General features: G+C 47.9%; 1 protein-coding gene across 2 annotated transcripts in view; it reads right to left on the reverse strand.

The window, feature by feature from the left end:
* Positions 1-23,200, reverse strand: part of TXNDC11 (thioredoxin domain containing 11) — a 70,700-nt gene that overhangs the window by 33,188 nt on the left and 14,312 nt on the right. Inside the window, exons 4-5 of one of the 2 annotated variants that reach the window (XM_062180936.1) lie at positions 22,505-22,634; positions 10,153-10,246 (exon numbers count right to left, since the gene is read on the reverse strand). In XM_062180936.1, the coding sequence (XP_062036920.1) occupies positions 10,153-10,246; positions 22,505-22,634 (224 nt within the window). Of the gene's footprint in view, positions 1-10,152; positions 10,247-22,504; positions 22,635-23,200 lie in introns of those variants that run through there. The other variant, XM_062180937.1, reaches the window with a different exon arrangement.

Consider the following 23,200-nt stretch of genomic DNA (forward strand, 5'->3'; position numbering starts at 1 on the left):
GTATATTAAGGTATACTTGAGGGGCTGGCACTGTAGCTTAGCGGGTAAAACCGCCGCCAACAGTGCCGACATCCCATATGGGTTCGAATCCTAGAATCCTAGCTGCTCCACTTCCGATCCAGCTCTCTGCTATGGCCTGGGAAAGCAGAAGAAGATGGCCCAAGTGCTTGGGCACTTGCACTCGTGTAGGAGACCCTGAAGAAGCTCCTGGCTCCTGGCTTCAGATTGGCACAGCTCCGGCCGTTGTGGCCAACTGGGAAGTGAACCATCGGATGGAAGACCTCTCTCTCTCTGCTTCTCTGTAACTCTGCCTTTCAAATAAATAAATAAATCCTTAAAAAAAAAAAAAAAAAAAAAAGACATAGTTGAGGACAGATCAGAAGTGGGCTTGTGGCCGGCGCCAGGGCTCACTTGGCTAATCCTCTGCCTGCGGCGCTGGCACTCCAGGTTCTAGTCCCGGTTGGGGCACCGGATTCTGTCCCAGTTGCTCCTCTTCCAGTCCAGCTCTCTGCTGTGGCCCCGGAAGGCAGTGAAGGATGGCCCAAGTGCTTGGGCCCTGTACCCGCAAGGGAGACCAGGAGGAGGCACCTGGCTCCTGGCTTCGGATCGGCGCAGCGCCGGCCATAGCGGCCATTTGGGGGATGAACCAAGGACAAAGAAAGACCTTTCTCTCTGTCTCTCTTTCTCACTGTCTAACTCTGCCTGTCAAAAAAAAAAAAAAAAAAAAAAAAGTAGGCTTGTTTGCATGTTTGACTATAAGCTATAGCTTTATTATGTTACCCCTAAGACTTTTTTCTAAGATTGTAATGTTTTTGGCTGTTAAGAGTCTTATCTCAATTTCCAAACACGGAAAGAAGGGAGAATAAACACCTTAAGGAAAAAGGATCAATACATACACAAACACACCCAAAAAATGGGACAGCTTTCAAAAGGTAGGAAATATCACAAAATAATGAGACAGTGCAGATGACACAATTTTTCAAATACATGGGCTGAAGAGATCAAAATATCTATAAATAAACACTCAGTTTGGTTCTGAGATTCCTGCAGCCAAGGTATAAATGACACCTTTGCTTCCCCCAGCCCATCCACTCCCACTCCGCAGCTTCTCGCACGCTCACCTGCAGGCCCAGGCCCTTGTTCTCCTAGAAAACCCTCCCCACCTTCAACACTCTCTGCCCTGAGCAGTCTTCCAAGGCAGCCTGTCTCAGACCTGTTCACACTCTCACTGTGCCCAGCCCACCTGTCTGGCCACTGGGGCACCTGCTCATGACAGGGAATGGGGTTTATGCACCTCAGAAGCCATGCCACGGAGAACTGTGACATCTGCTGCACTGAGAAATCATGGTTCTGAATCCAGTGCTGGGAGGTCCTCTGTGGCTCCTCACCTAGCAGCATTCACAAGGTTTAAGAAATAAGTGCAATGGGAACAAAAGCATCTCCCATAAATCATGAAAATCCCCTTGCCAAATCACGCCCACATGGGATGGGCATTCGGCACAGTAACGGGGGCACCACATCCCATAGCAGAGTATGGATTCCTGGCTCTGGCTCCTGGCTCCAGCATCCTCCTGTAACAGATCCTGGGAAGCAGCACTGATGGCTCAAGTGGTTGGATTCCTGACACCCACGTGGAGACCTGGATTGGGTTTCCAGCTCCCAATTCCAGCCCAGCCCAGTTCTGGCCATTGTGGGCATCTGGGGAGTGAGCCATCAGATGGGAGCACCTCCCCACCCTTCCCCACCTCTCAAATAAAATAAAATCACGGCAAGATAATGAAAAAGTCGGTTTTAGATGTAGAGACGAAAGGTATGGACTTCTGTTTTGCTTGTTCTAGTGCACATCAGTCAGCATGCAGATGCTTTCTTCCTGTGTGAGTACAGTGACAATCTACAATATTATACTAGCAATGCTAGAATCATTCCACCCACGGAAAACTGTTAAACCCCACGCTTGGTTGGAACAGCAAGGGTTAGACCAAGGAGCCCAAGACATTAAACAAAGCCATCTCCACGTCACCCTGGTTTGGCAGTCCCTACAGAACCCCTTGGGAGAGGCCAGCCTACCCTTCTGAGTGCTAATGTCACCATGTAATACAGAAGCACTCCCCAAAAAGCTTTATTCACAAATAAGGAGATGCAGGAGGGGGCTTTCTGTGTGTCCTTACTCAGGTCTACCAGATCTGTCACCTGGCGGAGCAGAGGGCCCCACACCGATTAGCTCTTCCTCTAATACATTCCACTTTAAAAAAAAAATAAAATAAAAATTCCAGCAGCACAGCTGTCCTTTTAGATCCATGGGGGACAAGCTCCAGGACTCCCCGGTGTCACTAAAACTCCAGGATGCTTATATAAAATGACACAGTATTTGCATATACCTAAGCACTCTCTCCTGTCTTCTTAAAATCACCTCTCATGACCTACAGTAGCTAACAGTGAGGGAGCCTGGTACTAGAAGCAGGCCAGACTGGCTCCATCTTGCAGCTACTTGCCAGCTTGTGCACACTAAACAAATCAGGATGGAAGCCATTGTACCAACATTTCCCAATGGACAAGATTTAAGATTCAACATGAACAAGTTAGAAAGGGCCTTCACAGCCGCTAACTTATAACCACTTGCTCCTTGGAGACAACCTGCTAAAGACATACAAATATCCCTAATCTGTGTCCCCGGTGGCTCGGTCCCCCTTTCTACAGAGTCTCTCTTTTTCTTACTTAAATAAAACTTCACTTCTTCTACTCGTACCGTTGTGTCTGGTTTCGTAAATTGTCATGGACACTAGGACACAAACCTGGATTCATCTTACTAGTTTTCCCATAACCACAGAACACAAACCCTATGCAAATAACTGCTACACTGTTCTGTTTAGGGAATAAAAACAAGAATTGTTCAGTACAGACACAATGCTTTTCCAAATATTTTTATTATTTTACTATTTATTTAAATGGCAGAGAAACAGACTGAGCTCCTCCATCTACTAATTAATCCCCAAATGCCCACGACAGCTGGGGCTGAGCCAAGCTGAAGCCAGGAGCCCGAACTCCATCCTGGTTTTCACATGGGTGTCAGGGACACACACACGTGAGCCATACACACTCGCTGCCTCCTACGGTGCACAACAGCAGGAAGCTGGACTCCCACGTGAAGTGAGAGTGAACTCAGGAATTCAGATATGGGAAGTGGGCAACCCAAGCAGCATCTTAACCACTGATTGCACCAAACACCCACCTCACCTTCAAATATTTCCAGTCTACAACTGGTTGAATCTGCAGCTGCAGAGCTGACCGTATGAATATTTTCCAAAGGGTACTCCTCAGACAATGAGTGTCAACTGAACTTAGGAACTGCAAGGGTGCTAAGAAGGAGCAGAAACATCACCTTTAGTTAACAGCTGAGTGTATTTTCAAGGTGACATTTAAGGACCCTAAGAATTCCAATTTCGCTCATGAGCACTCCAGCGTCAGGAGACGAGAGGAGAGAACAGGTAAGGAGAAGCCCAGGCAGGGCTCCGTGCAGTCCTGTTCTGAGTGGCTCCTACACAGCAGCCTACGGAACCTGAAGGGCCAGGCAAGCAGAGTGGGGATGCGCTGGGGGCAGGGGATCCACAATGACTTTAAATTCTAGTCATTCATACACCCTTCTAGCTACGACCATGACCAAGCTGACTGTCAGATTTATAGAAGGGGCCAGCACTGCGACGTAGCAAGTAAAGCCGATGCCTGCAGTGCCGGCATCCCAGATGGGCACTGGTTCGAATCCCAGCTGCTCCACTTCCAATCCAGCTCTCTGCTGTGGCCTGGGAAAGCAGTGGAAGATGGCCAAAGTGCTTGGGCCCCGGCACCCGCATGGAAGACCCAGAGGAAGCTCCTGGCTCCTGGTTTCAGACTGGCGTAGCTCCAGCCATTGTGGCTATCTGGGGAGTGAACCAGGGGATGGAAGACCTCTATCTCTCTGCCTCTCTGTAACACCGCCTTTCAAATAAATAAAGCTTAAAAAAAAAAAAAAAAAAGGATTGTAGAAGGAAAAATAAAACACCGTGAGCTAAAGACAGTAAACGCTACCTGATGGAGTCAGCTCCTCTCCTGTGGAGAGAGACAAGCAGCTCTACAGTGAGACAAACAGAGGAGCAGCCACAAGGTTCTACATGAGAGGGAAAGAGGAGGACCGGACCTGCTGGCAGCCCAGTGACGTCACCTGTGGAGATGCTCTCACTAACACAGACAGAATTCGCACACGAGATGCTCAGTTTCTCAAGAAGGCCCTACAGACTTCAAGGCTAGAAGTTCTCTCCTACACAAAGTGTTTCACAGAAGCATTTACGCTTATCTCCACTTCCCCCCAATTTATAGAAAGAGAAACTCAAACACAGAACAATTCAACGTTCTGTTTCAAGTGTAGACAGAAGGTAAGAGCTGGATGCTGCTGGCTTCCAGGCCACTGCTTTTCAGACACCAGACTGCTGGGCATGCCTTTTGTAAGTTGGATGGAAAATACGATCAAAATGCGTCGCAACTGTTCTTCTTTTAGAAAGCCACTGAATCTACGAGGAGAGAGCGTTTTACCAGAACACATCCACGGCAGAAAACTAACTGTAAAATGACAACAAAACCAAGTAAGCTAGAAACAAGGCCCTGCAACACATCAACTCCTAGCAAAATAATAAAGCAGCCCATCTGCCGCCATCAAGTGGCTCCGAGAGGCCTGATCTGGGAAGAGTGGGGGAGTGCAAGGGGGCTGGGCTCCCTCAGGCTCTGGGAACACACAACTCCTCCAGCCACTATTCATCACCAGCCCTCTGAAATCATTACACATTAACGAGAGACCTACAAGACCTACTGTACAAAATTAAAAGGAAGGCTTGAGTAAATGAATAATCACGCCATGGTCCTAGAAGAGAAACTAAATGTTATAGACATGTCAATTATCTTCAAGTCCAGGTATACATTTAAAATAATCACAACCAAAATCCAGCCAAAAGCACAGATGACTGTAAGAGAATGAGCCACAACACATAAGAACTAGAGAAAGCAGAGTCCAGACTGGCCAAAAATTAAATTACATTTAGTCATACTAAAATAGAGACCTGGATCCAGAGCATACAATCGCATGACAGAACGTATTTTGTGGTAAGGCAGGAAGGAAGCATCACTGTGCCAAATGAGTGGCCAAAGAGAAGGGAAACCAACTGTGATCAACAGTAGAAGCCAAGTAAGGCCTGGTGGCATGAAGTGCTACGCCATTTTTAAATTTAAAAATGGAATAAACTAATTGGGCACCAGATTTTCAGAAAAATAACCAGCTATTTTAACTGCATGAAAATGTGAAACTGGCATATATAACAACTAAAATGAGCAGGAAAATAATGGGCAGAAATAAAACAAAGGGCTCCTGCCCAGACCACTAATGGGTGGATGCCTATCAGCAGAAGTGCAGTAAAGCTGAGACCAACAGCTGAAGAAGCTGAGAACTGAAGTGAAAGAAAACAGCTAAAACTGAGAGAAAGCCGTCAACACTGCAGTGCTGGGGGGACCAGCTTCCTTTATTGTAATGTATAAAGACAGAAACCCTGAGACAAGCAGGCCTAAGGGGGTGGGAAAGCGTCACGGAACCAGACTTTCCAACTCAACCCTCGCATCCCTCTGCAGGTGGGAGGCACGAGCTCTCCGCTCAGCACACCCCACCACACCAGTCACGACGCACCCTCCAGTTATTTTAGATTCAGAGCCAGCCTCAAGAAACAGAGACCTAGGAGACGTCCTGCCTTTTCCCAGACAGCTGGAAACAACGAAGGCTTATGGCTTGCTGAGCCCAGGCACCTACTTGCTACCACAACCATCTCAACACCTCAGTTCAACTCTATAACCAGTGTTAGGTGTGTCAAATGCTTCTCAGGCCTCAATCTGTGAACACAATCTGAACACTACAGTGACCGAGAATTTACATTTGAAACTATACCACTAAAAGCCAGAGTGAGCACACGGTTCCCTAGTACACACCTGCTGGTTTGTTTGTTTTTTTTTTTTTGACAGGCAGAATGGACAGTGAGAGAGAGAGACAGAGAGAAAGGTCTTCCTTTTTGCCGTTGGTTCACCCTCCAATGGCCGCCGCGGCCGGTGCGCTGCGACCGGCACACCGTGCTGATCCGAAGCCAGGAGCCAGGTGCTTCTCCTGGTCTCCCATGCGGGTGCAGGGCCCAAGGACTTGGGCCATCCTCCACTGCCTTCCCAGGCCATAGTAGAGAGCTGGCCTGGAAGAGGGGCAACCGGGATAGAATCCGGCGCCCCAACCGGGACTAGAACCTGGTGTGCTGGCGCCGCAAGGCAGAGGATTAGCCTGTTAAGCCACGGCGCCGGCCACACCTGCTGTTAATAAGGGTACATCACTTGACTTCAGGAACCAAGAAAGCTGGGGGAAGGGGGCCAGCACCATGGCATAGTGGCATAGTAAAGCCGCCGCCTGCTGTGCCACAGTCCCATACACAGACACTGGTTCAAGTCCCAGCTGCTCCATTTCCAATCCAGCTCTCTGCTAAGGCCTGGGAAAGCAGTAGAAGATGGCCCAAGTCCTTGTGGGTCTGCACCCACGTGGAGGACCTGGAAGAAGCTCCCGGCTTCAGATCAGCATGGCTCTGGCCATTGCAGCCATCTGGGGACTGAGCCAGCAGATGGAAGACCTCTATCTGCCTCTGCTTCTGCTTCTCTTCAACTCTGCCTTTCAAGTAAGAAAATAAATCCTAAAAAAAAAAAAAAAAGAAAGCCAGCCAAGGGGGAAGAAATTCAGACACCCAAGGTGAGCTCTATGTTAGGTAATTTTCATAATGCACATATTATGAGAAAATTATTGCAAATTTGTCTTCTTCAAAAAAATGGCTCATTAAGCTTATACGGGAAGTTAGCAAAAAAAATGTATATATATAATATATAATTATATATATATATATATATACACACACACACACACACAAAATTTAGGATGAATCTCAGCTTCTACAAACCTGCATATGCAACAGGATTTTACAAAGCTCAAGTAGAAACACAGGATAAGGAAGAAATATAGAAAAGGCAGATCAGACTACATTATGATAACTTTCATATACTCAGCTGTTAAAATCAGTGACAGGAATAAGGAGGTTCACTTTGCACTTCTAATTTTTTTTTTTTTTTTTTTTTTTTTGACAGGCAGAGAGAGAGACAGAGAGAAAGGTCTTCCTTCTGTTGGTTCATCCCCCAAATGGCTGCTAAGACTGGTGCGCTGCACCAATCCAAAGCCAGGAGCCAGGTGCTTCCTCCTGGTCTCCCATGGGGTGCAGGGCCCAAGGACCTGGGCCATCCTCCACTGCCTTCCCAGGCCACAGCAGAGAGCTGGACTGGAAGAGGAGCAACCAGGACAGAATCAGCGCACCAACAGGGACTAGAACCCAGAGTGCCAGTGCCGCAGGCGGAGGATTAGCCTAGTAAGCTGTGCGCCAGCCTTGTACTTCTAATTTTTAATCATTTATCCCCTTTGTGTATTATCCTTATTTCACCCTCCTTTTGCGTAAAGAAAAGAATGGGGAGCAGCACTGTAGAAATGTCTGAATGAAAAGATAATGGAAGATAAGTGATGTATTTCTCACTACATGGCACAGAAGGACATGAAGAAAGCTAACCAAGGAAAACATCTCCCTGTGATCTTGATCCACCACATCATCATCTAGTGACGACTCCAGGCAATCCTACCACACGTGATCTCCAGTTAAGGTCTTCCTTGAGTGGCCTGTCGTTAATCTCTCGTGAGTGGCTTCAAATGCCTGCTTCTTAAGCTTGCACTGGCAGTCGTCTGTTTGCATCTCAGTTACTTGGCACTGCGCAGCTCAGTCTTTCAAGTGAAGAGGAGACACCTACATGACAGCTCGACTGCCTCCCCCAGTGTCTCTAGATAAAAATGCCAACACAGCAGATTCGCTCGGCATGAAATGTCAAGACAACGTGTATATTAAAATGGCCAGTCACACGCACAAGAGCACTTCAGAAAGTCTGTATGAAATGAAACTAAAGGATAGGTGTGGCGCAGTGCGTTAAGCTGCCTCTTGGGATGCCCACATCCCATCTCAGGGTGCCTGGGATCAAGTCCCACCTCTGCCTCTGCTCCCAAAATGCCTCCTTGCCAATGTGCCCAGGAGGCAACAGATGATGGCTCAAGTACTTGAGCCCCTGCCACCCAAGTGGGATACCTGGATGGAGTTCCTAGCTCCTGGCTGTGGCCTGTACCAGTACTGGCTGTTGCCAGCATTTGGAGAAAGAGCTAACAGATGCACAATATCTATCTTTCAAATAAATAAAAATGAATAAACAAACATTGTTATTAAAGACAGGTTTATCACAGTGCAAGAAATTTCAAAATCCATGCAAATGACGGCTTCAGAACCTATGCACTGACCTCAATGCTTTGTATGAAAATAAACATCTTTTTCTCTAAAATTTATTTTATTTATTTGAAAGAGTTACAGAGAGAGGTAGAGACAGAGAGAGAGGTCTTCCATCCGCTGGCCCACTCCCCAGATGGCTGCAACAGCCTGAGCTGAGCTGATCTGAAGCCAGGAGCCAGAAGTTTCCTCTGGGTCTCTTATGTGGGTGCAGGGGCCCAAGGACTTAGCCATCTTCTACTGCTTTCCCAGGCCATAGCAGAGAGCTGGATCGGAAGTTGAGCAGCCAGGACTAGAACCGGCACCCATATGGGATGCCGGTGCTTCAGGTGAGGGATTTAACCCGCTGCGCCACAGCACCAGCCCCATAAACATCTTTAAATTCCATTTTCCACTAACTTCTTGAAGTATCTTTGTAACTGCTTTATGTATTAATGGTAAACTGTTACAAAGCAAAAAAAAAAAAAAAAAGGAAAAAGCCTACAGAAAACAGAGCAATCTGACACCCAGTAATAAGCAGGTGGTTATGTATTTTGGGTTGAGCTATGGGGGTGGGGGAAGATGACATTGCTATTAATCTGGTCACTCACTTGGCAAACGACGATTGAGCCCCTATCATGTTCCAGACTCCAGAGAAAACCACTGAACAGGAGATGCACAGTCCCTACCCTGAGCAATCTCAGAGTCTGGGAAGAAGACAGACATTTGAAAAATAATTTTATTATTACATTCATAAAACCCAACTGCGGGGTCAGCACTGTGGCACAGCAGGTAAAACCACTGCCCGCAGTGCTGGCAGCCCATATGGGCACCGGTTCGAGTCCCGGCTGTGGGAGACCCAGAAGAAGCTCCTGGCTCCTGGCTTCGGATTGGCCCAGCTCCAGCCATTATGGCCAATTGGGGAGTGAACCAAGAGATGGAAGACCTCTCTCTCTCTACCTCTCCTCTCTCTGTGTAACTCTTTCAAATAAATAAATAAATCTTAAAAAAAAAAAAAAAAAAAAGCCAGCTGTGTTAAGTGCTACGAAGGAAACCCAGTTAGACTGGAGGAGGTCAGTTACTTAACACAGAACTGAGCTACACCCTGGAGGAGGAAGAAAGGTGTGACAGGTTGAGCTGCGCCAAACACCGGAAGGAGGCAAGGGTGGGAACCAACTCAGCCTCTGTAGGGCTGGCCCACGTGCGTGAGAAGGGGCCTGGGCCAGAGTAGAGACAAAGGAGATGCAGGGAAATGAGCAGAAGAAAATGCATCTGACTGAGAGCTGGCAGCCTTGGAAGTCATGACTGAGAGAGCACGGAGCAACATGGAAAAACAGGTAGGAGACATTCAGTTAAAAAGCAGGATTCCAAATAATACATGACGTAGTGAAGTGAGACCATGTGTGATGTGGGAAGAGTGAAGCTGGCCGTCACACGGTTTGTGCTGTCACCGACATGACTGACACTTGTGGGGACACTCCTCAGAAGAAATGCCCTGCTGGAATACGGTGTGTAGACAACCACGACCAACTCTGACCAAGCCCCCAACTACGAACACCACTAGGACAGCAGTTTTAAAGTGCAAAGTATGTAACTGCACACCCTACATCATCAAGCTTAAAAGCTAAACATTCAGAACTATACTTGCACTAATGCACTGAGAAAAGGAATCAAGCAAAGTAGAAAATATAATCATCACAGTACATGCAAAAGATATCAGTAAAAACTTCTGTTAACATCCTAATGTTGTTACTGGAATCATTCTTACCTTTCTTTAATGAATGCAATGCCGAGGTGAAGAAGGTCAGATAACCAGGAGGCTGAGGCGCACCGCTGAACTCGAAGTACCCGAGGACCCCAGGCTGCAGGGATGAGAGCACAAGGCAAGGATGAGCCACTGTCAGTGCCAGTGTCATGAAGGCGATTTTAAATATTACAGTTAGACAATTCATGCATTTTCTGCAATGTTTAAGCCTAACCAGATGAGAAAGGTTGCAGGCCAGGGCTCTGCTTCTTGTCCATCCAGACAACAACAGGGGAAGGGGCAGTGCTGCAGTGGCTCTCACAGGGCACTCAAAGCCGCCACTTTCTCCTCGCTCCCTAAGTAGGTCTTTCCACCTCTGCTGGCAGCACAGCTCCTCCAGGTCCCTGGCTCAAAATCTCACCATCGAGTCCAGGTATGCACTGGCTCTTGTGTAACAATTCCAGGCAAGCCATGTTGGTAATCTCTTTGTGACCCTTTGGGTTTCTTTAGTGACTTCCTCTCACCTACTCCAAACACACCTTCCCAGTGGGCTGGAAATCAGACTGAATCTGGTGGGCTTCACCTGTGATCAGGCTCCTTCAGGTTCTTCCTTCTGAGAGCCCAGCACCCAGCCCAGCCCTGTGCCAGGCCTCTTCTCGGCTCGGCTCAGTCCGCGGTGGGAGGCCCTACCTCGTGCCCTCTTACTCCTCTACTTCGGCAAACTTCTTTCCACCTGCTCACTCCGCTTCTCTAAGTTCAGCACAGAACGCCCCTTCAGGCCGCCAAACTAACGAGCCAGCCCCTTCCAGTCACTTTCCGTCTTCCTGCTCACAATAATTTCTTCCTTTCTTGAGAGTCCGGTGGCACTCATTATTGTTCAGCTCTGTTCTGAAAAATCCCACCTGTCTTAAAAGCCAAGCTCTGAGAAACCCGAGAGTGCTGGGCCTTGAATCAGAGGAGCTGAGCCCAGGGTCCAGCCCAAGTGGCTGAATGAGTACCCTTGGGTGAGCACCCCCGAGTGAGGCCTCGGCACCCCACCCCAGCAAGCAGGGGCACTGTGGCGAGCAAGCCTCAGGAACAGAAAAGCACCAGGCCAGACCCCTTCTAGTCCAAGGCACTTAGCACTACGCTCCCAACAAGGAACTGTGGAGGCTGACTTGATGACCAGGATGAAACCCAACCCAGGAGTTAAGGCAGCAATCCAACCGCTGGTCAGGTTTAAAACCACTGTGTTTGTAAAAGAGGAAACCTGTGCTCTGTGGTGGAATACTATTCCCTTTGCAGTCCAAACCACTTACTTACTGGGATAGGACTGACAAACAGATAAATCACTTTCATTCTGAAAGAAACCGAGATGGAATGTTTAATTCTAACATCCAGAGAATCTAGCAAATAACCACTTTTCCAAACTGAGGAGCTAAGAGAGCAAAATTATTTGGGCCGGTGCTGTGGTATGGTAAGTAAAGTCACCACCTGTCAATGTCGGCATTCCATGTGGGCGCTGGTTCGAGTCCTGGCTGCTCCACTTCCTATCCAGCTCCCTGCTAATGGGCCTGGAAAGGCAGTGGAAGACGGCCCAAGAGCTTGGGCCCCTGCCACCCTCATGGGAGACCCAAATGGAGTTCCTGACTTCAGCCTGGCCCAGCCCCAGAAGATGCAGCCATTCTGGGGAGTGAACCAGCAGACAGAAGATCTCTGTCTGTCTCTGTCTCTCTTTGCAACTCTGCTTTTCAAGAAAAAAATAAATAAACTTTTAAAAAAAAAAAAAAAGAACAAGAAGTTACTGTAAACAGGATTTTCTTTTGCCTTGCTCCTTCAAAACATCCTTCACAACCAACCTACAGCTGGCTCAGAACAGAATCACACGGTATTCATGTTAAGGCTCCAACCACACTATGACTGAGTAATAAGTGTCTCCGTCAAGAACAACAGAACACAAAATCTTAGGAAAATCTAGTCACTTGGCTGACACTGGACGAAAGATAACAAAAACAGAAACTCACTGAAAGAAAACAGACTCATGTAAGTTACATTTAGGTTCTGTCCACTCTCCCAAACCCAAACCAATAGAATCAAGTCGTTCTAAGTATTAATAAAAGTACCCTGCTAGAAATGAGGAAAATGCAGTCTCTTAGGTGGTCTCTCCGAAGCAGCTATGCGGCCCAAATCAAGCATCCATTACAAGTGCGTACGTAATTACACAGATACAACTTCCGAATCTCTACAGGAAATCCCCTGTAGCCCCCAAAAGCACGAAAGGTCGTCGTTAGGTCGACAGCCTCACTGCTGCAGTCTGAGGCCTGCAGGAAGAAGCCCCTGTCAGAAGAGCTGGCACTGAGAACTCCAAGTTGCTCGACCAAAGAATTCAGCAAACAATTCAAAGCCATAGAGAGAATTACTTTGGCTTTTCATTGCCAAAGAAATGAGGATTATGATTCAACAACTATATGGGATAATTAAAAGTTGTCCAAGTTACAAAATAGAAGCGCTTTAAAAAGCAATACAACACCCAGTATATTTTAAATGCTACTACGACAGTACTGAATTTGGGAATCTGGCATGTTTGAGAACATGAACTAAATTAATACTTCAAAATAACACAAAGAGGGAATAAAGTAGAGTGACAGTTAACTTTATTTCTATAGCAAATTCTCATTTGAAGGATACTAAACTGGCTCAGGTTTTGCTCTAAGGTAGAAAAGTTTTACAGCCATTTTCCATGAATTTCATTGTCTTCCCAGAAGAAGGTGCATAATTATCTAAGAAATTATCACAAATGGGCCGGCGCCGCGGCTCAATTGGCTAATCCTCCACCTTGCGGCGCCGGCACACCGGATTCTAGTCCTGGTCGAGGCACCGGATTCTGTCCCGGTTGCCCCTCTTCAAGGCCAGCTCTCTGCTATGGCCCGGGAAGGCAGTGGAGGATGGCCCAAGTGCTTGGGCCCTGCACCCCATGGGAGACCAGGAGAAGCACCTGGCAGCACCTGGCTCCTGGCTTTGGATCAGCGAGATGCGCCGGCCGCAGCGGCCATTGGAGGGTGAACCAACGGCAAAAAGGAAGACCTTTCTCTCTGTCTCTCTCTCACTGTCCACTCTGCCTGTCAAAAAAAAAAAAAAAATGGCCGGCGCCGTGGCTCACTAGGCTAATCCTCCGCCTTGCGGCGCCGGCACACCGGGTTCTAGTCCCGGTAGGGGCACCGATCCTGTCCCGGTTGGCCCTCTTCCAGGCCAGCTCTCTGCTGTGGCCAGGGAGTGCAGTGGAGGATGGCCCAAGTGCTTGGGCCCTGCACCCCATGGGAGACCAGGAGAAGCACCTGGCTCCTGCCATTGGAACAGCGCGGTGCGCCGGCCGCAGCGCGCCTACCGCGGCGGCCATTGGAGGGTGAACCAACGGCAAAAGGAAGACCTTTCTCTCTGTCTCTCTCTCTCTCACTGTCCACTCTGCCTGTCAAAAAAAAAAAAAAAAATATCACAAATGAACTGTGCTATATGGGACTTTCCCTGCAATGCATGCTTCATCTGGAGAAGGTGGCTGTGCGGAGCAAACGGGCACACACAGGCCCTCTGTGTGCTCAGTTGCAAACAAACCCACGAGCTGCCCTGAACGCCTGCAGCCCAGGACGTGCGCCAGCCTGGCACTAGGTGCCTCAAATCAGCTCTCAAGCACTGCTGGCATGTGGCTGTCACTCATTGCGCCCCGGACACTCATGACAGCAGAGCACCTCCACAGCCTCCTCTCCAGTCCAGCAGTCTGTTCCCTCTCCAGGGCCTTTGCATAACTGTTCCCACCTCCTGGGCACTTCCTCCAATTTCCTCAGGATTGGGTCAGATCATGTAGACATGTTGTTAAGGTTTTTGCCCAAACCTCATTTCTTCAAAGACATCCTCTCTTTTTTCTAAGACAGCTATGTCTATGATAGGCGTTGTGATACAGCTGGTTAAGCCACCACTTGGGATGCCCACATCCTGTATCCGAGTGCCGGCTGGAGTGCTGCTTGGCTTCCAATTCAGCTTCGTGGCAATGCATCCTGGGAGAAAGCAGATGCAGAAGATAGCTCAGGTGTTTCGGTCCCTGCCACGCACGCTGGAGACCCAGACAACAGTTCTAGGCTCCTGGCTTTGGCCTGGCACAGCCCTCACTGTTATGAACATTTGGAGGGTGAACCAGCAGAAAGAACTTCCTCCTTCCCTGCCTCTCTCTGCCTTTTTAAGTAGATGAAACTTACTAAGAATTTAAGAAATGAAATAGGTATGTCCTTACCCTCACTGCCAATTCTATCCTATCACTCTGTTTTCTCTTGGCGTTTATTATTAGATGTTGCTTGTGTGACAGTTTCCTAGGAGTGCTATAATAAATTACCAGAAACTGGCAGCATAAAACAACAGAAACGACCCTCTCACAGTTTTGGCAGTGGGGGTCTGACCTCCTGGGGCCAGCAGGGCCACACTCGCTGTAGGCTCTGGGGGAGGAAGCTGCCTGCGTCTCCAGGCTCCGGGGGAACTCAAACTCCTTGACCTGAGGCTGCATCACTCCAGTCTCTGCCTCCAGACCCACATGGCCTCTCCTCCTCTGATCTAGACACCAGTCACAGGACTGCCCTCGGATGACTTTATCTTGAGACCCATATTGACATTTGCAAAGACCCTGTCTGCACGGAAGGCCACCTTCTGAAGTGCATTTCAGGAGGGCACGTTCTACCCAGCACATCTCGCTTTTTGTTTTCCTGTTCGTTGTCTACCTCCGTGTTCTAACTCGGAGAATCAGAGACTCCCTCATTCATTACTTCACTTCCCGCTCACGAAGTGCCTGGCACACAGCAGGCACACAATGAACATGTGCTAATGAAAGAATGAAGAGAAAAAGGTAAATAAGACAGAGCTCCTCCACCAAGCTTACAATTTTGCAAAAACCAAGGCACAATGATTGCCTTGTATAACTTGCCCCAGATACAGGGAGCATAATTAGCGCTAGTTTCATGAGGGGCTGAAAACAGCCTATTTACAGGATGCCAGTAAGCCCTCATCACCATAACCGTTTCTTCTCTAAGTGGCCCATTCATAGGCCAGCACGCTCTTAGCAGGTGCACACACGCCCTCTAGTGGCCATGACAATAGTTACCTTGGTGTGTTTTTACCAGAAGGGACCGGAAATACTTCTGCACTAATGCTAACTTAGAAAATGTGAAACTTCCATTCACAGTGCTATACACTATGAATTGACACCAATGGAGCCTATTTGCTCAACATTCAGAGAGAATTTTACTAACATTCTAGCACCAAGTGCCAGGCAATCTAGGTTTTTCAGCAAAATGTTCAGGCAGTTCACCTAATCCCTCCACTTCCCTCGAAGACTCCCAAGCCTTTCCCCAGGCCACATAAAACAGACTGGTTTACCAAACTGCTAAGAATAAACAGGTGTAAAGCAAGTGTTCTTAAGTGCATAACTTACAGAAATTCCCAAAAGAGCTGAAAATCATTTTGACTCCAAAGAGTTCTACATGATATTGTGGGCACTTGATGGACAGATTACGAAGCCACATGAGCCTGCCTAGTGCTTTGAAAAGCAAAAAAAGAAGCATTACTGACACAGAAGCTACTGATGTCTGAGGAAAACGATGCCTAAAACACAACAAAACCACAAGAGGCATAAAAACTAGTGACTTAGATCACATCACTGTTAATCCCACTCTCGACCTAATAAACTTAACGTCCCCCACAATAAAATCGCCACTGGACCGGCTTCTATGTGGCCCAGAGAAATAAGCTACACTTTCCGGCCTTTGTCTTAAGCAAGCAGGAAGAATCCTTGAGTAAAAGATTCTGCAGCCGGAGTGACTGCAGGAAGTAGTTTCTGAACAGAACACGGGCACTCAAAGCTCATCTTCCTTGTGGTATCCTCTGGCAAGCTCTCTTCAGTTTTAATGACATCTGTCATCTAGAAGGTAAGTATAATCTTAGCGATGCCAGCCCTACCCTGCCTCAGCACTGTGATGACCAGACAGAACACTCCCACTTCTGCAGAGTAAGTGCTCATGACTCTCTCAGCAACAGGAAACAGCGACACTTGGCTGCTTTAATGGTAGGTCAAGGGGAGGGGGCCCTCCACCCACATCCCGTAGTGGAGCATTGGTGCAAATCCTGGCTACGCCCATTCCGATCCAGCTTCCAGATAATGTGCCTAGAGGGGCAGCGGATGGAGGCCCAAGTCCTTTGGGCTGTGCTGCTCCACAGGAGACCCGAACGCAATTCTAAAGTCCTGGCTGTGGCCTGGCCCAGAGCTCGCTATTGTGGGCTTTTCAGGAGTGAACCAGCAGATGGGAGATCCCTCTCTCCATCTTCCTCTCACGCTGCCTTTCAAATAAACCTTAAAAAAAAAAAAAAAAATTAAGGAGCCATGGCCCCATTCTTTGTCATATTCTTAGAACCAGTCGCAAAAATAAAGAAAAACAGTCACTGGCAAACTAAGAAGGCAACACTACAGAATTCGTCTATCTTGAAAGCAAAGCTTCCAAAAATGTTATAAAATAGCGAAATACTCGACACATTAACCTCTGGAAAGACACTAACGGTTAAACTCGGGAGTGTGCTACCCAGGGGACAATCTGTTGGGGGATGGACAAGTCCCATCGGCTTCACACTGCTGGGAAGGCCTGAAGTGGGCACACTGGAAAACCGAGGGGCACTGGCCAGACTTAATCTACTCAATACCATTTTGCTAATAATCACTTACATATGTCAGAAGTTACAGAGGTAAGTACTTAAAATTTTTACATTTTAATGTTTTTTCTGTGATGTTTCACTAAGTTAAAAACAATGCTAGGGGCCGGCGCTGTGGCACAGGGGGTTAAAGCCCTGACCTGAAGCATTGACATCCCATATGGGCGCTGGTTCTAGTCCCGGCTGCTCAACTTCCGATCCAGCTCTCTGCTATGGCCTGGGAAAGCAGCAGAAGATGGCAAAAGTCCTTGGGCCCCTGTACCCACGCGGGAGACCTGGAAGAAGCTCCTGGTTCCTGGCTTTGGATCAGCGCAGCTCCAGCCGTTGCGGCCATCTGGAGAGTGAACCAACAGATGGAAGACCTCTCTCTCTGTCTCTACCTCTCTCTGTAACTCGGTCTTTCAAATAAATAAATATTTTTTTAATGCTTTTTTTTTTTTTTTTTTTTTGACAGGCAGAGTGGATAGTGAGAGAGAGAGAGAGACAGAGAGAAGGTCTTCCTTTTTGCCGTTGGTTCACCCTCCAATGGCCGCCGCGGCCAGCGCTTCTCGCTGATCCGAAGGCAGGAGCCAGGTGCTTCTCCTGGTCTCCCATGCGGGTGCAGGGCCCAAGCACTTGGGCCATCCTCCACTGCCTTCCTGGGCCATAGCAGAGAACTGGCCTGGAAGAGGGGCAACTGGGATAGAATCCGGCGTCCCAACCGGGACTAGAACCCGGTGTGCCAGCGCCGCAAGGCAGAGGATTAGCCTGTTAAGCCATGGTGCCGGCCAGAATAAATATTTTTTTAAAAAATGCTTTTTCAGAGCCGGCGCCGCAGCTCACTAGGCTAATCCTCCGCCTTGAGGCGCCGGCACACCGGGTTCGAGTCCCGGTCGGGGCGCCGGTTCTGTCCCGCTGCCCCTCTTCCAGGCCAGCTCTCTGCTGTGGCCAGGGAGTGCAGTGGAGGATGGCCCAAGTGCTTGGGCCCTGCACCCCATGGGAGACCAGGATAAACCCCTGGCTCCTGCCATCGGATCAGCGCGGTGCGCCGGCCGCAGCACGCCAACTGCGGCAGCCATTAGAGGGTGAACCAACGGCAAAGGAAGACCTTTCTCTCTGTCTCTCTCTCTCACTGTCCACTCTGCCTGTCAAAAAAAAAAAAAAAAAAAAAAAGCTTTTTCAGGGCCAGAGCTGTGGTACAGTGGGTTAAGGCCCTGACCTGCAGCGTCAGCATCCCATATGGGCACCACTTCGAGCCCTGGCTGCTCCACTTCCGATCTAGCTCCCTAATGCAGCCTGGGAAAGCACATTAGTGGAGGATGGCCCAAGTCCTTGAACCCCTGCACCCACATGGGAAACAGGGAAGAAGCTCCTGGCTCCTGACTTCAGACCAACTCAGCTCCGGCCAATGCAGCCATTTGGGGAATGAACCAGCAGATGGAAGACCTCTCTCTCTCTCTCTCTACTTCTCCCTGTACTCTTTCAAATAAATAAATCCTAAAACAATGCTTTTTCTAGAAACTGTTGTCTTAAGCCACATTTCATATGAAACTAGACAGTTAATGATTAGCAATCTGGTTTGAGTAGATTTGACGTATCTACTTTTCTTTTTTTTTTTTTGACAGCCAGAGTTAGACAGTTAGAGAGAGACAGAAAGGTCTTCCTTCTGGTGGTTCATCCCCCAAATGGCCAATACGGCTGGTGTGCTGCACCGATCCAAAGCCAGGAGCCAGGTGCTTCCTCCTGGTCTCCCATGGGGTGGCAGGGCCCAAGCACTTGGGCCATCCTCCACTGCCTTCCCAGGCCACAGCAGAGAGCTGGACTGGAATCGGAGCAACTGGGACAGAACCGGCGCCCCACCAGGGACTAGAACCCTGAGTGCCAGCGCCGCAGGCGGAGGATTAGCCTAGTGAGCCACAGCGCCGGCCGACGTATCTACTTTTCTAGGTAACTCAACACCAAACCATCTAAGTATGCAATAAGAGCATTCTTGCTAACGACAGAATAAGCATATCTGGATGTACCTGAATACACACATAATAGAAGTTTATGTCAACAGACAAGAATGCTTATTCCACCATTTATATCATCATTTCCCAAATAATGAATGCTGGTTGCACAATTTCATGATGGTCCAAACTAATCACAAAAATTTGGATTAGAGACAAATCATAATTAATTAAAAGGGCTTTTTTTAAACTGAGGGGACATTTTAAAATTCACTCCTACAAGATGTCACAATCTTATGTACAGATATAAATCCAACAAAAAAGAATCTGCCATTACGACAATCCTCAGAACTGCTACATTAAAGTTTTTGACCCAGTTTTGGGATGCCGAAATTTAAACACAGTTGGTGGTAACATCCTTTTTATAAAAATATGAATGAGGCTGTTCACTGGAACAAGTATCTTTTTTCATGTGTGATTTCTGTAACACAGCAAGCTCCTTAACATATTTAAAATGTATGTATGTGAGGCTTTCTTGGAGAGAAGAAACAGCTGAGTAAAAGCTGAGTGCCAGGAACAGCTCTACTGACAACACCTGACTCGTGTGCAGCTCCAGCCCTCAGGGTTTCATTTTCGTCTCCTCCCTGCTACCACCACTATAAACTGCCCAGCGTTAGATGGTAGCCTTCTGTGTAGCACATGATAAGATGGATTTGGGGGCCAGCACTGAGGCGTAGCAGGCAAAGCCACTCCCTTCAGTACCGGCATCCCATATGGGCACTGGTTTGAGTTCCAGCTGTTCCATTTCTGATCCAGCTCTCTGCTATGGCCTGGGAAAGCAGTGGAAGATGCCAAAAAAAAATTCTTGGGTCCCTGAACCCGACGGGAGACCCAGAAGAAGCTCCTGACTCCTGGCTTCAGATTGGTGCAGCTCCAGCCATTGCAGCCATCTGGGGAGTGAACCAGAGGATGGAAAACCTCTCTCTCTGCCTCTGCCTCTCTGTAACTCTGCCTTTCAAATAAATAAGTAAATCTAAAAAAAAAGAAAAAGAAAAAGTGTGTTTGTACTAACATCTGCAACACATGATGTCAAGGCCTTGGAACAATTTTGCTCCAAGAGATACTTGGCAATGTCTGGAGATATCCTGGTTGATAAAACTGAGGGAAAAGGAGGTGCACATAGTGGGGTGGAGCCAGGGATGCTGCAAACCCAGGTCAGCTGCCCCACAACACAGAATTATCTGACCCCAATGTCAACAGTGCCTAGGCTTCGACCTTCACTTAGCGGCACGTCCATGAGAACAGAGCTGTGGAATAGTATCTCCAAAACTGTCCTTAACTTTTGTCTGTAGCTGACGTTCAAATCCACAGCAGTGACATCACGCCCAGGTCTGGAGTGCTGCATGTCATCTTACAGAGTGCAGGGCAAACTGACAGCTTCTTTCCAGGCACTTCTGGTTGGCATCTTTTACAACGTCAGGGGTTTGACACACATCACACTGGGCCTGAATACCCACTTGCACAATTAACCAAGTATTACCTCTCGCCAACCAGACCAGCTCATCTCAGTGAGGAGTCCAGGAGACACTGCATGACACACGCTACCCAGGTTCTGGAGAGGAAATAAGCACTCTACAGGCAGAGAGAAGTGACCTGATCTAGAGGTCCCATCTTGGTGGTCCTGTTTTCATTCTTTTCATTTGAGAGGGGGAAGAGAGAGAGAGAGAGATCTCCCATCTGCTGGCTTACTCCCCAAATCCCCACACACCCAGGACTCGGTTGGGTACAAGCCAGGACATCAATCTAGGTCTCCCACATGGGTAGCAGGAATCCAGTTACTTTAGCTGCCACCACTGCCTCCCAGAGCCTGCATCAGTAGGAAGCTGGAACCAGGTCCCAGGGCCAGTTATGGAACCCGGGTCCTCTGATCTGGAACAGGGATGTCTGAACTGCCAGAATGCACACCCACGCCTGGCTGGTTTCAAAGGCAGTCTGACCATCTCATTAAGTGGCCGCCAAAACCCATCTCAGACCAGTGAGTCTGATCCAAATGCCACATCAGTACCTGGAACATGATCTCTGACAGTGCTGCTAAAAAGCAGATGTAAAGAACGCAGAGGCGAAGTGGTGCTCAGCCTATGCTCGCGAGCTTGTCTTTCCCACAGACGCAACCGGCGAGAGCATCAAACACCGGGGCAACTGAGGTTCAGAAAGACCTCCGACGGAAACATTCAAAGGCACTGTCTCAAAATACTTTCACAACCAAAAACCTTACGAAACCTCCTCTGTCTGCCTCTTTCTAACCTGAGTACTGAAGCCGAAAAGGCCAAGAGCAGTAACTAAGTCCACCCTTACATTAGAGGCTGAGAATCCCGAGTAAAACCCAGGTGTCCAGAAACCTAGCTGTCACTGTCTATCACATGACTTCTGCAGAAAACGGAGGTGGCCAAACGTGCTCAGGGCTCTCTGGAGAGGCAGCCATGGTGGTACAGTGGACTATGCCACTGTTGAGATGCCCAAGTTCCATAGTTCCACGTAGGTGCAGGGGTCCAAGCACTTGGGCTATCCTCCACTGCTTTCCCAGGCACACTAGCAGGGAGCTGGATTGCAAGTGGAGCAGCCGAGACTTGAACCTGCGCCCAGATGGATGCTCACATCGCAGGCGGCAGCTCACCCCTTTCTGCTACAATGCCAGCTCCTCTCAGTCCTCTTATTAGTGGGCTACACGCTCTCCACTTCTCCACATTTTGAAGCCAGGGCAAACATACCTGTTCATGCTGCCAAGCTCCTCGCCCATTTCTCTTTCCTTTTTCAGAAGAGACTGAGTGAAACGTGAGAGGAAAAAGAGGTCATCAACTAAAACGGGGTGCAGCATTCCACAGAATTCCCGACAGAGAGCGACTGAAGGATGACCTCTTGGCCTGTGCGTGTCATTTTCTATCATCTTCATTACCACACACACACAAGGGTTTTCTGTTTCTTTGTTTGACCTAAGTGGGGAATTTCAGCAGCTATTACGCACAATTAAAATTCCCTCAATAGCAGAGCCAGCTTTCCCTGCCTAGCGGGCCTGGGAAGGCAGCAGAGGATGGCCCAAGTCCTTGGGCCCCTGCGCCTACGTGGGAAACCTGGACGGAGCTCCTGGCTCCTGGCCTCAGCCTGGCCCAGTCCCAGCTGTTGTGGCCATTTGGGGAGTGAACCAGTGGATAGAAGATTTCTGTCTCTCCGCCCGCCTCTGTACCTCTAACTTCCAAATAAATAAAAAATAAACGATAAAACAAAAGTTAGGGAGATTTCTGTAGATTATGTAACTAGGAAAATAGACTAAAAAAAAAAATAACTAAATTACAACTGGCAAGAAAATCCAAATATTTAATGGTACAACACTAGCAAATGTTAAGTAACCATCTTAGAAGTTTCCAGCTTCATATAAATTACCAGTTAATTCTCCTGTGCTCAAAGGTAACTGTCAAGACAAGGAGAAAGGTTGTTGAAATTTCCCAAACAAGACAGATAAGAATTTGCAAGTATTCCATTTTCTTAAAACTCACCTGGCCAAACCATTCTTATCATCAATATTTCAAAATGCATTTAGTTGGGACTGTCTATGTGATCTTCTAATTGCTGCAATTCGGGAGGTGTTTTTAAAAACACCCTTTCAATACAAACAATGCAATACAACCCGCTGACAGTCCCAGGAAGGGAGGAGACATGAGATCAAAGTTAGGTACCTCGTGGTTTGAGAGAAAATCTAGTAATTCTGATTGAGATGGGATGTACAGAAGAGGTCTCATCACCCGGCGGACAAACTTCTCAATGTACACAGCGCTCATGGGGCCTTTGTATTCGATTGGTCCAAAACTAGTACCGAAAAAATAAAAATAAATGAAAATAATACAACATGCATTAAAACTACAATACATAACTAAAATCATCAACATCACCAAATGAAACTGTCTTGTTTTGGGACCTGACGGGTTCCTGGGTAGGCACCTGCTTCACTCGGGAAGTGACTGCAAGGCTAATCAGGAATAAGCATCTTAGCTGAGGGGATGTCCTAGCAGCCATCACCCATCTATGAGCTTAGATCAACTACAAACCGAATTTCCAAACAAAGAACATTCCTCCTTGTCTCTGAAAAATAAATTAAGTCTCAGAATATTCCTTTGAAAGAAAAACATAAACAGGAAGGTGGACTAGGAAATTGACCACATGCCAAAGGACTGCACAATTCGACGTAGGTGGGCCGACCTCCCTTTTACACGTCACTCTGAAACAAGGAGCAGGCTGACCACTTGGCCCTGGGCCTACTAAGAAGCAGTTATTACATATTCCCATAGGCATCTACAGAAAGGATCACTACATGCATCTCAAAGCTATTTGAGGGAAAAAAAAAAACAATGTGAACGCAGGGAATCCGGAACTGT

Source organism: Lepus europaeus, chromosome 21, assembly GCF_033115175.1.
Source record: "Lepus europaeus isolate LE1 chromosome 21, mLepTim1.pri, whole genome shotgun sequence".
In the NCBI taxonomy this organism is placed as follows: domain Eukaryota; kingdom Metazoa; phylum Chordata; class Mammalia; order Lagomorpha; family Leporidae; genus Lepus; species Lepus europaeus.